General features: G+C 46.3%; 1 protein-coding gene across 2 annotated transcripts in view; it reads right to left on the reverse strand.

Moving 5' to 3' along the window:
• VDR (vitamin D receptor) overlaps nucleotides 1-16,388 on the reverse strand; it is a 50,512-nt gene that overhangs the window by 12,693 nt on the left and 21,431 nt on the right. For both annotated transcript variants that reach the window (XM_006091473.3, XM_023756302.1), the window contains exons 4-7: nucleotides 15,854-15,984; nucleotides 8,578-8,762; nucleotides 8,211-8,331; nucleotides 5,531-5,702 (exon numbers count right to left, since the gene is read on the reverse strand). In XM_006091473.3, the coding sequence (XP_006091535.1) occupies nucleotides 5,531-5,702; nucleotides 8,211-8,331; nucleotides 8,578-8,762; nucleotides 15,854-15,984 (609 nt within the window). The remainder of the gene's footprint in view (nucleotides 1-5,530; nucleotides 5,703-8,210; nucleotides 8,332-8,577; nucleotides 8,763-15,853; nucleotides 15,985-16,388) is intronic.

Genomic DNA, 16,388 nt, shown 5'->3' on the forward strand with positions numbered 1-16,388 from the left:
CAATCAAAAGACATAGGATAGATGAATGGATAAGAAAACATGACCCATATATTTACTGTCTCCAAGAGATCCCCCCTCAGAATAAAGGACTCACACAGACCAATAGTAAAGGGATGGAAAAAAAATTTTCAGGCAAATGAAAATGAAAAAATAGCAATACTTATATTGAACAAAATAGACCTCAAAGTGAAGTCCATAACAAGAGATAAGGAGGGCCACTTCATAATACTAAATGGAGCAATTCAACAAGAGGATATAACTCTGGTAAACATATATGCACTCTATACAGGAGCACCCAAATACATAAAAAGACTTCTGGAAGATATCAAGGGAGAGATCAACAGCAATACAATCATAGTAGGGGACTTTAATATGCCATTGATACCACTGGATAAATCCTCTAAACAAAAAATCAGCAAAGAAACAGCAATCCTAAACGACTCACTAGATCAAATGGAATTAATTAACATCTTCAGAACATTTTACCCCAAAGATACAGAATATACATTCTTCTCAAGTGCACATGGGACATTTTTAAAGGTAGAACACATATTGGGACACAGGCAAAGTCTCTTCAAATTCAAGAAGATAGAAATCATATCAAGCATCTTCTCAGATCACGATGGCATAAAATTAGAAATCAACTACAATAAAAACAATGAGAAAAAAATCAAACACTTGGAGGCTAAATAGCATGCTATTAAACAATGATTGGGTTACCAAAGAGATCAAAGAAGAAATAAAAAGCATCCTGGAAAAAAATGACAATGAAAACACAACAATCCAAAATCTATGGGACACAGTGAAAGCAGTCCTGAGAGGGAAATTCATAGCTCTACAGGCCTACTTCAAAAAACAATAAAAAACGGTAATAAATTATATAACCCTACCACTTAAAGAATTAGAAAGAGAGTAACAAGAAAAGCCCAGGGTAAGCAGAAAGAAGGAAATAATAAAGATCAGAGAGGAAATAAATGACATAGAGACAAAAAAAAGAAAGAAAGAAAAGAAAAGAAATACAAAAGATCAATAAAACCAAGAGCTGGTTCCTTGAAAGGATAAACAAGATTGATGAACCTCTAGCCAGGCTCACCAAGAAACAAAGAGAGAGGACCCAAATAAACAAAATCAGAAATGAAAGAAATGAAGTAACAACTGACCCCCACAGACATACAAAAGGATTGTAAAAAAATACTACAAACAACTCTACTCCAACAAACTGGACAACCTAGATGAAATGGACACATTTCTAGAAAAATACAATCTTCCAAAACTCAATCAGGAAGAATAAAAAAACCTGAATAGGCTGATAACTACCGATGAAATTGAAGCAGTAATCAAAAAACTTCCAGCAGACAAAAGCCCTGGTCTGGATGGCTTCACAGGGGAGTTTTACCATGCATTCAAAGAAAAACTAAACCTATCCTTCTCAGATTATTCAAAAAAGTTCAAGAGGAAGGCACACTTCCAAGCTTTTTCTATGAAGCCAACATTACCCTAATTCCAAAACCAGATAAAGACACTACAAAGAAAGAGAATTATAAGCCAATATCCCTGATGAACATAGATGCTAAAATCCTCAACAAAATTCTAGCAAATCAGATCCAGCATTACATTAGAAAGATCATACACCATGACCAAATGTGATTTATTCTGGGGATGCAAGGCTGGTACAATATCCACAAATCAATAAATGTTATACATCACATAAACAAATTGAGAGACAAAAATCACATAATCATATCAATTGATGCAGAAAAAGCTTTTGACAAAATCCAACATCATTTCTTGATAAAATTTCTCAGCAAAGTGGGACTAGAGGGATCATACCTCAACATAATAAAAGCCTTATATGACAAACCTACAGCCAACATCATACTCAATGGGCAAAAACTAAAACAATTTCCCCTAAGAACGGGAACAATACAGGGATGCCCACTTTCACTACTCCTGTTTGACACAGTACTGGATGTACTAGCCATAGCGATCAGACAAGAAGAAGAAATAAAAGGCATCCAAACTGAAAAAGAAGTAAAACTGTCATTATTCACAGATGACATGATATTATTTATACATAGAAAACCCTAAAGCCCTAACCGGTTTGGCTCAGTGGATAGAGTGTCAGCCTACGGACTCAAGGGTCCCAGGTTCGATTCCGGTCAAGGGCATGTACCTTGGTTGCGGGCACATCCCCAGTAGGGAGTGTGCAGCAGGCAGCTGATTGATGTCTCTCTCTCTCTCATCGATGTTTCTAACTCTCTATCCCTCTCCCTTCCTCTCTGTAAAAAATCAATAAAATATATTTAAAAAAAAAAGAAAAAGAAAACCCTAAAGATGCCATCAAAAAACTACTAGACTTAATAAATGAATTTGACAATAAAGCAGGATACAAAATTAACACCCAGAAATCTATGGCCTGTTTATACACCAATAATGAACTGACAGAAAGAAAAACTAAAAAAAAAAAAAAATCCCATTTACCATTGCAACAAAAAAATTAAGATACCTAGGAATAAACTTAACTAAGGAGGTAAAAGATATGTACTTGGAAAACTACAGGACGTTGAAAAAGAGATAGAGGAAGACATAAGTAAATGGAATAATATACCATGTTCATGGATTGGTAGAATAAACATAATTAAGATGTCCATACTACCTAAAGTAATCTATAGATTCAATGCAATTCCCATTAAAATACCAATGGCATACTTCACAGACCTAGAACAAACTCTCCAAAAATTCATATGGAATAAAAAAAGACCCCGAATAGCCACAGCAATCCTGGGAAAGAAGAACAAAGTTGGAGGGATCACAATACCAGATATCAAGCTATATTACAAAGCCACTGTTCTCAAAACTGCCTGGTACTGGCACAAGAACAGACATATAGACCAATGGAACAGAATATAGAAGCCAGAAATTGACCCAAGCCATTATGCTCAATTAATATTTGACAAAGGAGGCAAGAGCATACAATGGAGTCAAGACAGTTTCTTCAATAAATGGTGTTGGGAAAATTGGATGATACATGCAAAAAAAATGAAAATAGACCACTAACTTACACCATACACAAAAATAAACTCAAAATGGATCAAGGACTTAAATGTAAGACAGGAAACCATAAAAATCTTAGAAGAATCCATAGGCAGCAAAATATCAGATATATGTTGTAGCAATATCTTTACCAATACAGCTCCTAGGACAATGGAAACTAAGGAGAAACAAACAAATGGGACTACATCAAAATAAAGAGCTCTTGCACAGCAAAATAAACCATCAACAAAACAACAAGAGAGCCCACTGCATGGGGGAACATATTTGTCAATATTATATCTGATAAGGGTTTAATCTCCAAAATTTATAGGGAACTCATAGAACTTAGCAAAAGGAAGATAGACAATCCAATCAATAAATGGGCAAAGAGCAGATCAGTGAATTAAATAACTGTGGTACATCTACAGAATGGAATACTAGGCTGCTCTAAAAAAAGAAGGAACTCTTACCATTTGCAACAGCATGGATGGACCTGTAGAGAATTATGCTAAGCAAAATAAGCCAGTTGGAGAAAGATAAATATCACATGATCTCACTCATTTGTGGAATATAATGAACAACATAAACTGATGAACAAAAATAGAGCCAGAGACATAGAAGCATTGAACAGACTGTCCAACCTAAGAGGGAAGACAGGGGAAGGCAGGGGTCTAAGAGATCAACCAAAGGACTTGTATGCATGCATATGAGCATAAGCAATGGACACAGACAGTAGGGGGATGAGGGCATGTGCTGGAGGTGGGGTGGGAGTGGCCAGGGAGAGGTCAATGGGGGAAAAAGGAGACTTATATAATACTTTAAACAATAAAGAATTTAAATTTAAAAAAATGGGCAAAAGACCTAAATAAACACTTTTCAAAAGAAGACATACAGAAGGCCAAGAGACATATGAAAACATGCTCAAAGTCACTAATCATCCAAGAGATGCAAATCAAAATGACAATGAGGTACCACCTCACACCTGTCAGAATGGCTTTCATCAACAAATCAACAAGGGACTAGTGCTGGCGAGGATGTGGAGAAAAAGGAACCCTCATGCACTACTGGTGGGATGCAGACTGGTGCAGCCACTGTGGAGAACAGTATGGAGTTTCCTCAAAAAACTAAAAATGGAACTCCCATTTGACCCAGTAATCTCACTTCTAGGAATATAGCCCAAGAAATCAGAAACACCAATCAGAAAGGATATATGCACCCCTATGTTCATAGCAGCACAATTTACAATCACTAAGATTTGGAAACAGCCTAAGTGCCCATCAGCAGATGAGTGGATTAGAAAACGGTGGTACATCTACACAATGGAATACTACGCTGCTGTGAAAAAGAAGGAACTCTTACCATTTGCAACAGCATGAATGGACCTGGAGAGCATCATGCTAAGTGAAATAAGCCAGTGGGAGAAAGATAAATATCACATGATCTCACTCATTTGTGGAATATAGTGAACAACATAAACTGAAGGACAAAAATAGACCCAGAGACATAGAAGCATCGAACAGACCGTCCAACCTCAGAGGGAAGGCAGGGGAGGGTAGAGGGGATAAGAGATCAACCAGAGGGCTTGTATGCATGCATATAAGCATAACCCATGGACACACATAGTATGGGGGAAGGGCATGTGCTGCGGGGTGGGAACGGCTGGGGAGAGGTCAATGGCGGAAAAAGGAGACATGTAATATTTTAAACAATAAAGAATTTTTTAAAAAGCAGTGGTACATTTACACAATGGAGTACTAATTGGCCATAAAAAATAATAAAAAAAGACTATTTGACACAGCATGACACTTCAAATATGAGTATTATACATGCCATTAAAACACTTGAATGAGTGAAAGAAATTTTTATGAGTGAATCCATAACAGGATCTCTACTCCAGTAGAACTTCTTATACTTATCCTTTTGGGCAAAAAGGTCTCAGTATGGTTAGGAAATGGCCTTGGGTGAAGAGTATATTGGGAGAAGGATGCCCAGATCTTAAATGCTGGTAAATCTGTCTCCCCCTAGGACTCCTAAGCGCCTTCACAAGTCTTCGTGCCCAACCCTCTCTCCCCTCTACCACTTCATTCTGGTTTCAGAATTGAGTGTGGAGGGTTAACAAGGGCTTAACTTAAAGGCATACTATGAGGATTAAGCCCAAGCCAGCTGAGTGGACACAGCAGTGAGCTAAGAGTTCCAGACCTGGCTCTGACCCACGGGCTCCAATGCTGGGAGTCCTGGCATTGGCCACTAAACCTTCCTGGGCTTCTGTTTCATCATCTACAGAGTGTGGGGCATGAATAGCTCTCTCAAGTAATGCTGGAGGGTTGCGCTTCTTAAAATACAGTCCCCTGGGCTTAGCCCAGAGATTCTATTTAGGAGGCTGCAGCAGGGCCTCACTCTCTATTTTGGGAAGCAGTGGATTTGTGATCTTCAAGCCTCCTTGCAACTCACTCCAGGATTCTAACTCTATTCCCCAGATGTCCCCAAATCTTCTTACCTGAACCCTGGGATCATCTTGGCAAAGCCAATGACCTTTTGGATGCTGTAACTGACCAGGTCAGCCAGGTGGGGCAGCATGGAGAGGTGGGACAGGTCTAGGGTCACAGAAGAGCTATCTGAGTTTTCTTCGCTCAGATCCAGGTTGGAGAAGTTGGTCGGCTCCATCAAGTCTGAGGAAGGAGGAGGGAAGAAAAGGAACTCCTTAAGGATACTTGAGCCTGGCTTCCTCCTGCTGAGCCCTGTGTGGACCTCCTGTGCCCTGGCAGCTGGGCCAGTTGGGAATCCCACAGTGACCGCCTCTCCCAAGGTCAGTCTTCAGCCCAGACTTCCCTCTAGGATTTCCCCGTCACTTCTTTCAGCAGAGCGAGGCAGTAAAACCCAAAATCACAGATACTCCAAAATGAGACTTCCTCAAGTCATGATTTTATGTTCTGTGTGTGTTGTTCCTAATGCTGCCAAATCAAAACTAATTTGGAACCAATAAACTTGTGGGAAGCAATGTTTAACCTCACCAGTGATAAAAAAAAATTTTGTCACATAAAACCTCGACACTTTTCACCTATAAGCTAGAAACAAACATGCTTAAATGTTGAGACCAATATTTATGAAGATGCAGGGAACTAGGCAATTTTGTGCACTAAAGGAGGCACCAATCTTCGCAAGTCACCTCGCAAGCTATTGACAATTACGCATATTCTTTAACCACTACTCCCACTTCCAGGAATTCATCACAAGGAAGACATTCCCAATAAGTGCAAATATTTAGCAACAAGTATACTGTTATCTTAATGAAAAGCTGGGAAATAATCTAAATATCTGATGGTAGGGGATTTAGATATGTTATTGTACATTCATACCCCAGACTGCCATGCAACCTTTAAAAATAATATTCTGGGTGTATACTGAGTGAAAATATGATACAATGTATTATTGTGAGAAAAAAGCAAAGTACCAGACTGTGTATGGCACAATTCCATTTCTGAATATGCAAATGTGTTTTTTTAAGAAATGAGTCCCGGCCAGTGTGGTTCATTTGGTTGAGCATTGCCCAATGTAACTAAAGATTGTCTGGATTGTAGGTTCAGTACTCAGTAGGGGGCTTGCAGGAGGCAGCTGATTAATGTTTCTCTCTCCCTCTCCATTCCTTTCCCTATAAAATCAATAAAAATAGCCCAGCCAGCATGGTTCAGTGGTTGAGCATCCACCCATGAACCAGGAGGTCACAGTTCGATTCCCGATCAGGGCACATGCCTGGGTTTTGACTCATCCCCAGTAGGGGGTATGCAGGAGGCAGCCGATCAATGATTCTCTCTCATCATTGATGTTTCTATCTCACTCCCTCTCCCTTCCTCTCTGAAATCAATACACACATATTAAAAAAATAAAATCAATAAAAACATATTTAAAATACATAAATAAAAATTACAAAACGGGAGAGATACATCACAGTGCTAACAGTGATTAAATGGGTAGTATGGTTAAAGATTATATATATATATATATAATTTTTATTTTCTTTATATAATTTAATTTTTATTTTCTTAATGTCTACAATAAACATGTACTACTTTTGTATGATAATTAAAAAATAAAAAAAGTTAACTAGTTTGAATTGTTAAATAAACATATGCTTTACTGGTAATACCATGGGGGGGTGAGCATCTCAAATCAATTAACTTATGAGAGGGTATCAAAACTCCTAAATAATATAAAATTATTATTAAAAACTGAAGTACAAACAAATGTGACATGCAGATGGACCCTCATTGATGCAAAGGAATATGCCAATGTCTGGCTCCACTGCCATCTCTGTCCAGCTGGCACTGGGACCCCTGCCACCTGTCCTAGATTTGGGACCCATATCCATCAGTGAGTCTGAAGGGTTCTAGTTCCCCGGGGTGGGGGGAGAGGAGGCCCCAGGCTGAGGGCAGCAGGGTTGGGGTTGGCTGAGAGGTAGAGGGTTGAAGGACAAAAGCAGGGGAGGATGAGGCAGGAAGATGAAGAGGAAGGCAGAAAAAGAGCACATAAGAAGAAAAGAAAGGATGGGCTGGAGGTGACAGGTCCTCTAGGGTCTTAATGGTCCCCTGGAACTCTGGGGTAAAGTTGGCTGCAAGGGGACTCTTCCATGCCAAATCCCACCTTCCAAAGGCTCAGGCTCTGATGATTATAGTTAACAATACTGTTTTGAATATTTAAAAGTTGCTAAGAGAGTAAATCTTAAAAGTTTTCATCACACCAAAAAATCTTTGTAACTATGTAAGGTGATAGATGTTCATTGGTTGTATATATATATATGATCATTATGTTGTACACCTTAGACTTATACAATGTGATCTGTCAATCATATTTCAATAAAACCAGAAACACTAAAAAAACCCCATAGGGCCCAGGCTCAAAATACCATTTAGAGGAACCAGGTCTCCCCCAAGGAGGGAGCCAGGGGCAGAAGCCTGGCTCAGAGGGAGTAGCAAGAGCTCCCGAAGGCAGACCTTGCCTGGGACCCCCGCTTGGCCTCTTCCCAGCGTGGGCCCTTGGGCAAGTTCTACCTGTTCTGAGGACACCATGTGGCCCACAGGGTGACAGGGCCATCCTCCCATTGGCAGCCTCAGACAGGCAGGTGGGGAGCTCTGGGCTCCTCTCCCCGCTCACCAGGGAGCAAGGTGTGCAGTCCCGCTTACCTGGGGAGCCGGTGTACTGATCTGAGCAGGAGGAGGACGAGTCCCCAGAGAAGCTGGGCATGTGTCTCAAGGATGACTTTGACAGATGGCTGTCTCCACCCTCAGGCCCTCGAACCGGAGGCTGGAAGGGAAAGATGGAGTATCAGAAGCTCACATTTCAGGCCACCTTCCTACTTTGGCCTTGATCTCCCACAGGAGTGGCTTTAAGGAAGTTCCATGGGAGGGGGCGGCCTCCCTGAAGTGAGAGGGACGGAGCAGCCTCCATTGTTCCCTTCCTGTTGGACTGAGAGGCCTTGGCCCTCGGCCCCCACCCCCCAGGCCCAGGATCCCCTTGTGGCTCATCCTTCAGGGCCAGTGGGCGGCCTACCCGGAACTGGCTGAAGTCGGCATAGGTGGGGTCGTAGGTCTTGTGGTGGGCGTCCAGCAGGATGGTGATGATGCGCTGCTGCTCCTCCGACAGCCTGGGCCGCAGACTGTCCTTCAAGGCCTCCTCCTCCTTCCTCTTCAGAATCATCTCCCGCTTCCGCTGCACCTCCTCATCGGTCAGGATGACTGTGGGTAAGAAGAGAGCATTGGGAGGGTTGGGTCTGCAGCTCCTCCAAGAAACCTTCCTCTGGTCTCTAAAGACACAAGATGTGAAGGCTGCCTCCCCCACCACACACTCAGAGCTCACGGAAGGGGGAAGTGGGTTCCTGCCTCAGGGGAGGCCAAACCCACTCTATGGGTAGAAAATTGGATTTTCTATGTTGAAAAGGCAGGCACTTGAGAGAGGAGGAAAAGAGGATCTGAGAGGTGGATGGCCTGGGCATTAGAGAGGCTGGGTGTATGCATCTGGACAAACTATCTGAACTCTCTGGGCTTGTGTTTGGCCCGGCTGGTGTGGCTCAGTGGTTGAGCGTCAACCTATGAACCATGAGGTCATGGTTCGATTCCCAGTCAGGGCACATGCCCGGGTTGCGGGCTCCATCCCCAGTAGGGGGCGTGCTGGAGGCAGATGATCAATGACTTTCTCTCACTGTTGTTTTTATCTCTCTCCCTCCCCCTTCCTCTTTGAAATCAATATAAATATATTTTTAAAAAATGACAAGTTTGGACCATGCAATCTCTCCTAAGGCCCCTTTTTTTGTTCCTTCCTCCATAAAATGTGTTCAGGGGTGGCGAAGTAAAATATCTGCCTGGAAAGATGGACTGCTTTGAGAACTGAATGCGATGCGTGTTGAGCACAAAGCAGCTGCTCATTCAACATTAGTTCCCCCTCCTCGCCCCCTCCCCATATTCCCTGATCCTGAGGGAGACATCAGGGGGAAGAGGGGGTGAATGAGTCACGGAGGGGACAGTCACAGTGTTGGAAGATGGGAGGTGCTGAGAAGACAATCCCATGTGGCCATTCCCACGTCCAACTTTCCAGGCATGGAATCCAGGCATCTGATCTATTCTGACCAGCAATGAAAGACTTTTCATCTTTGGTTCCTTGCAAAACAATACCTCCCCAGCCTGTCCAGTCTTGAAATTTCTGCCCAAGGAAGTTTTCAAATCCTCTAGAAGTCCCCGACAACCACACCTCATTGTTCTAATCTGGGAAGTTCTCTCCAGCTGCTATCCAAGTGTCTGAAGATGGGGAGACCTCACACCCCTTCATGCCGTGCAGGGGCTCGGGGTGGTGCTGGGGCAGCTGCCTGGAGGGCGGGGCTGGGAGCAGGGATGCCTGGCACAGAAGCCAGGCAAACAGACCTCCTGGCGGGGCTTGCCGAGAGCTGACGGCAGGAGTGGGCACGGGGGCCTGTGGCCTGTAGCTACTTGCTCTGTGCTGGTGTTGCCAGGGCCTCTGCCCACAGAACTGGGGAGTTTCACAAGAGCAGGGAAAGCAACCAGAACCTCAGAGTGGGTGGGTTCCAGGCTTCAAGGAAAGCCCATCTGCCCAGGCGATTCAGGAGGGGGGAGGATGAGAGAAGTTGGTGGTGGGGGGGGGGTGAGGAAAAGCTTATGGTGGTAAAAGTGGGCAACCAGAGCCTGGGGCACAGCAGAAAACGGATGCCTGCAGCAAAAGATGGTGCGTTCCATCCACAGCTGAGGTAAGCCATACTAAGAAGAGGACTGGGAGGAGGCCACGCCCAGCTTACTGACTCACCTGCCCAAATTGCTGCCAACCGTCCTCCCACAGAGGGTGTCTGCTCAGACCCCAAAAGGTCAAGTGGAGTGGGAGCAGGGAGCATCCCAGTCCAGGCAGGGTGCCAGGCTCTAGCCTGGAGAACCCAAGAGTAAGTGTCTGGTCTTTCCTGCTCACCCGAGGGGTGGCCAGAAGAGTGATGAGACTGGACTGGAGGGGGCTGGCTCTGCCCGTCACGCCAGGGTGTCCACTGGCTTGAGCCAGTCCTTGTGGTTCTATGATGTCTCTCCTCTCAGAAACTTCTCCTGGGTCCTTATTGCTTACCACATGCAAACTAACGTCAAGGTTCTCCACGATTTCACTTCTTCCTGACTTTCCAACTTCACCCTCCGGGGCCTGTGGATGCACTTCCCCTCTAGTCGTGTTGGGATTGCTGACCCGTGAACACGACCTGCTCCCTCTTGGCACCATATTTCCACTCCTGCTGGACGCCTGTCCAGCTGAGTCTTGTCTCCCCAGTAGCTGTGCAAGTTCTACCTATTCTTCTGCACCCAGCGTACAGCTGGCTGTCTTTCACAGGAAGCGTTTCTTGATTGCCCTGACCTCTCCTTTTTTAATCCTGTGGTATGTCTTCTTTTTCCAACCTACACTGGCACCTGATTGCCTTCTGCTCTGTAATATTTATGGTTAGTACGGTATGCAATAAATGCCTGTATAGAGAGAACCTAAGAAGTTCCAGGTCTCCTTCACTGTAACTATAGGCTACTGAGTAAGGAAGGCTAGGGGCCACATCCTGTAATTGCTGTTTCCCCCATAAAGGCTAGCCCAGTGGAGCTTTCTGGCCATGGTACTTATTCAATAGTCTGATATATTGGATTCCAACACATCAAACTGGTTGTCCCTATTATGTGCTAGTTGCCCTGGGCAGGAAAGGACTGTGAGAGATGCACCGATACTGCATGTACCCTCCAATGTCAGGAACACACGCCCTGAAGGCCAGTCCGCCAGATCCTGAGCTGAGCTTACTTTTTTATTTAAATCATTGTTACTGAAATATTTTCAACACAGAATGCCTTGTAACAGAACACCTGTGACATCATGTAACCTTTTCTTGATGATTCAGAGGCATCCTTCTGAACAATTACTGGACTTTGCAGGAACAAGGTTATGACCTCAGAATTCTTCAGGGCTGTTTCCCTGCACTGCATGACTCAGCCTGCTATGATTTTTTTCTTGTGCTACTTTCCATGGCTTTTGGTCTTCGAGAGGCTATATACCTTGCTCAGAGTCACACAGCTAACAAGTGGTGGGGCTGGTATTCATCTCAGGCCAGGGTGGTTCTAGAATCCATGGTTTTATCTAGGACCTCATACGGCCTCTGATTAGAATCGGCTAAGTGCTCAGTAGGGCCCTGGTCCTCGGGATTGAACACACACAGTGTTCCAATCCATCTGAAGAGTATGAAAAATTAATTAAAGTAGCAAAGTTTGTAAATGATTTACTTCGAAAGGACAAAGTTAAGAAGATTCAATGTTAACCTTATGGCACTGTTCCCCTGGATCACTTGTATCAATAGGGACCACCGTCCTGCGTGCAGTCCCAGAGGAAGAGATGCCGGGATCTGCTGGTTTCAAACAGGGGCCACCAATCCGTGGGCCTCCTTCCAGGCCACATTGTCTGGGGACTGAATAAATCATAAGTCTCTCACATATGCAGATGCTATTGTGATTTATGAAATACATCATTTGTTTAAGGGGTTATTAATTCCGTAGGAGATTATCATTGGCTCAGTGAATTGCTACTAAAAATGCCATTACTATCATGTAGGAGGACATATGTTTTGAAGTTAAAAGCCACTGACCTAGAATAAGAGCAAGTAGGTTCTGAAAGAGCATTTGATGGGCTCTCCAAAGAATAAAGTGCATGAGATGTGCAGTTAAGCCTTACCTAGCATGTGGATAGGTTCTATAACTAATCAAAATGACAAATAACAAAAACTGTTTTACCATAGCCTAAAGGATGTGAATAAGAGCTAGTTCCTACCACATTTCATCAATGTTATAATGAAGCAACGTTGAATAAAACTTATTCAAAAATCTGCTGTACATGGATTTTGTGAAACCTGTATGGCTTCCTAGTAGCTTTTCTCCACTCCTACTAAGTTCCTTGCCGAGAGAGAAAATAGCTTTGGGCAAGTTATTCCCATGCCAGCGAATCGAGTTAGGGAGGCAAGATCTGAAAGCACAAACAACTTATAAACATTTCAAATTGTCACTGGTGGCCTAACAGCAGGGAAGCAGACATAAAGGTTTTCCAAATGAATGACACAGATAATATCAGGTTTGGGGGATCTTCTTGATCTATAGACCAGTATGGGAGATGTAGTGGTACAAAGAAGCAAACATTCAATCATTCAACACATTTATTGAGCACCTACTATGTGCCAGGTTCTGTGCTAATGCTGGGTGCAAAAGATGCACAACTGTAAACATGTTAAACCAGTTAACAGAATACGTACTTCTGTGCAGGATTGGTCTACAAGAAGCAAGAACTCAACTATGAAATTTCTTGGGCTCCACGGACATAAAGTCAACTAGGACTTGAAGAGAGAGAAAGGGAGACTTCAGTGGGACAAAGTTCTCTTTAGCTCATCGGTAGGGCTCTAGGCAGTGCCTGGAAATGCACGATGAAGGAGCTCTGGCCCACTGGGGATACCTGGGGGCTGTGCTGGGCTGGAGCCCATAGGTCTGGTCTTTGGAAACAGACAGACCTAGGTTAGAATGCCCACACCATTATCTTATTAGCTTAGAGGCATGTTCTTTTAATTCTTCTGAATTTCCTCATCTATTGAATCTTAAAGGGTATTTACATATTTAGGAATTTATAAGAATTTAACAAGAGAATGCATGTGTCTGACACGTATCTGGCACTCAGTAGGTGGTCAGTAAACATTGGTTCCCAGGATCATCCCTTCCTCCTTCCTAGCCTCCTCCAGGGAAGGGCCACCTCCGTTGCCCCATCAGAAGGGGCCTGGCACCCAGGGCTTCTCACAGGGAGCTGGGTGTCCTATGGTTTACAAATGCTGGCACTCAGTTGTCTCTAAGCGGGAGGCCTTGGAGCAACAGCCAGCCCTGGTGGTAAATGAGCAGCAATCCTAGGGATATGACTGGGAACTCCGGGCCCAGGGATATGACCGGGAGCTGACAGGCCTCCCAAAGTTGGGCTGCCCCAAGGCAGGGGCCACACCTGTCCCTGGAAGAAACTTCCCTTCCAGGAAGTGGCCTAAGAGCTTAGTGCTAGACCAAGGTTTCTATTATTTTCCTTTTTTAAAATTCTTACCCGAGGATATGTTTATTAATTTTAGAGGGAGGGAGGGAGGGAGGGAGGGAAGGAGAAAGAAAGAGAGAGAGAGAGAGAGAGAGAGAGAGAGAGAGAGAGAGAGACATCGATTGGTTACCTCCTGAATATGTCGAACCCACAACTTTTTGGTGTATGGAATGATGCTCCAACCAACTGAACTACCCGGGGCCAAGTTTTCTATTTTAAGTGGAGCTCTGGGGCCCATCCCTAGCTCAGTGTAGCTCCCTGCACTGGCATCTAGAGAGCGGTGGGCATGGGCCGCACTGGGCATACAGCAGACCCAGGGACACGGGTTCCATGGGGAGGACTGAGGCTAGGGTTGGCATGGCTGAGGCACAAAGCTGATTGGGGGCAGGGGAGGATCCACTTCTGGATGGCTGGCCCCAACACAGGGTGTTCCTGGGCAGGGGTCCCCTGACCCACTCAAGTCTGCTCCTCACTATGGCTGCAAAGCTCTCTGTGGGGCCCAAGAGGGATCGAGGAGAGGACTCCGAGTTGGAGTCGAGTCTCAACTTGCTTTCTGACTCCAATCCTGATAGCTTTACCTTCATGGGGCTCAGAGGATGTCTAAGTGTTCCTCCTGCTGCAAGCGGATCGATCATCTCCTTCCCCTGAGACACAGGGGAGAGGCCTCGGGATATCAGTGAGGCCGGCCCTGACCGGAACTCCTGGGGCAGAGCCTTACTGAATCCCAGTGGTGTTACTCTGTGTGGCTCCTGGTTGGCTGGAGCCATAGAACCAGTCTCCCTGCCCCTAGAGGCTGTGCAGGCACTCCCCGGGGGTGGAGCAGGGGCTGCGGCTGCACCTGGTTTGTGTCCAGCACCAGCTCACACAGAGCAGGCCGCACTGAGCGTGTGAGAAGCCCAGGAGGCACCCAGGCCTGCAGCCGGCACGCTCCAGGATAAACACAGGAGCCGGGCGGGGCAGGGGCCTGGGCACGGAGCGATGAGCATGTCGGGGCCTGCAGGCTCTCGTGGGGGCGAGGAGGAACAGGGCCTGGAAACTCCTGCCAGGGCTGCCAGTGTTGGCTGGGGAGCTGGGATCAGGAGTGAGGGGACGAGACCTGCCAGAGGGGACCCTGTCAAGGCCTGAGGAGGGGCCCCGGGTGAGGGCCTCCACTCGCCTCTGTTTCTCAACAACAGAGATTGTTTTTCCCATCAAGGAAGAAATTTCCCATCCCCTCAGCCCTGTACTGTGACTTTTCCTCTGGTTCCAGATACATCTTCCTTATACCTGCCCCCCTCTCCCCCCAGGTCTAAGCGCACCTCCCCAACCTCCTCAGGCCTATGGCCTAGAGGGCTAGGCCCTGTCCCAGGGCTGAGTGCAGATTGCAGACAGGAGTGAGCAAGTGGCAAAGCAGGGGCTGAATGTGCAGAGGGCACCATGCCCAGGCCAGCTCAGTGCCCCTGCCTTGAGCCCCCAAAGGCGCTGGTTAGCCCCTCCCAGGATCTACTGAATGCAGTGTCTACTCTGGTTACCAAGTAACTGGTACCAGAGCTCAGATGCAAAGTCCAGGGGTCAGAACATCTGAAACTGCCCCACGGATCCTCTCCGTCCGCCCAGAGCTGGACAGAATGTCCTGCAGGCTTGCTCCTCTTCCTCTGTCTGGATCTAGAGGGTCATCCGAGAGTCCAGTGCTTCCCCTCACAGAATCGTTCCACCCAGTATCCCCTGGGCACCAGCCCTCAGATTTGCTCCCGGGGCCAGAGAGGCTGGAAGGCTGGGGTGGGCGGACCCCGATGCCAGCCAGGCTCGGAACATTCATTCTCCCACCACTCTTCCCGCCCCAACCACAGCAGGCCCCTCTCCCAAAGGCCAAAGCACCCTGGGGTCCTTGAGCCTCATTCTTTCCCCTCGGATCCAGGGAGCTGTGAGCACAGGGATGGCATCTTGGAGGAAGACTGACCTGGGAGCTCAGGAAGGCAGTGCCCGGCCTCTCCCTCCCACCAGCCTCACTGGAGGGCTCCTCCTGGCCTCCAAGACCCAGACAGGCAGAGGCTTTCACCCTGGCGGTTCGGCCACCCTCCCCAGGCTGCTGGCCCCGGATGGCAGGATGCCAGCAGCTATGGGGGAAGAGCGGGCACACCCCTCTGGCCAAACCCGCATAAACAGCAGCCAGAGATTCCTCTGCCCCCAGTCCCGTCCCAGCCCCCCGCCCTGGCCCCTGGACACTCACACTCCTTCATCATGCCGATGTCCACGCAGCGCTTGAGCCGGCAGGCCTGGCAGTGGCGGCGGTTGTCCTTGGTGATGCGGCAGTCCCCGTTGAAGGGACAGGTGAACAGCGCCTTCCGCTTCATGCTGCGTCTGCCAAGAGAGGACACGCCCTCCACTGGGTCACCCACCTTCCAGCTCCCCAGTCCTGGCTGCTGTGACAGCAGGAACCTGCCCACGAGGCCCCAGATGTACATTTCTCCCCAAAGGACTGGGCTACTTTCAGTGACCCCAACCGCCCCCCCCCCCCCGCCCCGCCAACCGTGGCAGCCGTGCTCTGCTCCCATCATTGCTTCATCTACTTCTACAGCACTCTACCCCTCACCTTCTTGTTAATTACACAGGAAATATGTGAGTGAATTAACTGAGTAAAAAGAAAATTTAAAACACTGAAATCTGCAAAGTAGCCCTCACTGCTTTTACAGAGCCATTTTGAGAGGTGAGGATGCTAGTGTCAGCCTTTACTTCCTAAGAGTCCAGAGATCTGGAAGGCTGGG

This window comes from Myotis lucifugus, unplaced genomic scaffold, assembly GCF_000147115.1.
Source record: "Myotis lucifugus unplaced genomic scaffold, Myoluc2.0 scaffold_91, whole genome shotgun sequence".
Taxonomy (NCBI): Eukaryota; Metazoa; Chordata; class Mammalia; order Chiroptera; family Vespertilionidae; genus Myotis; species Myotis lucifugus.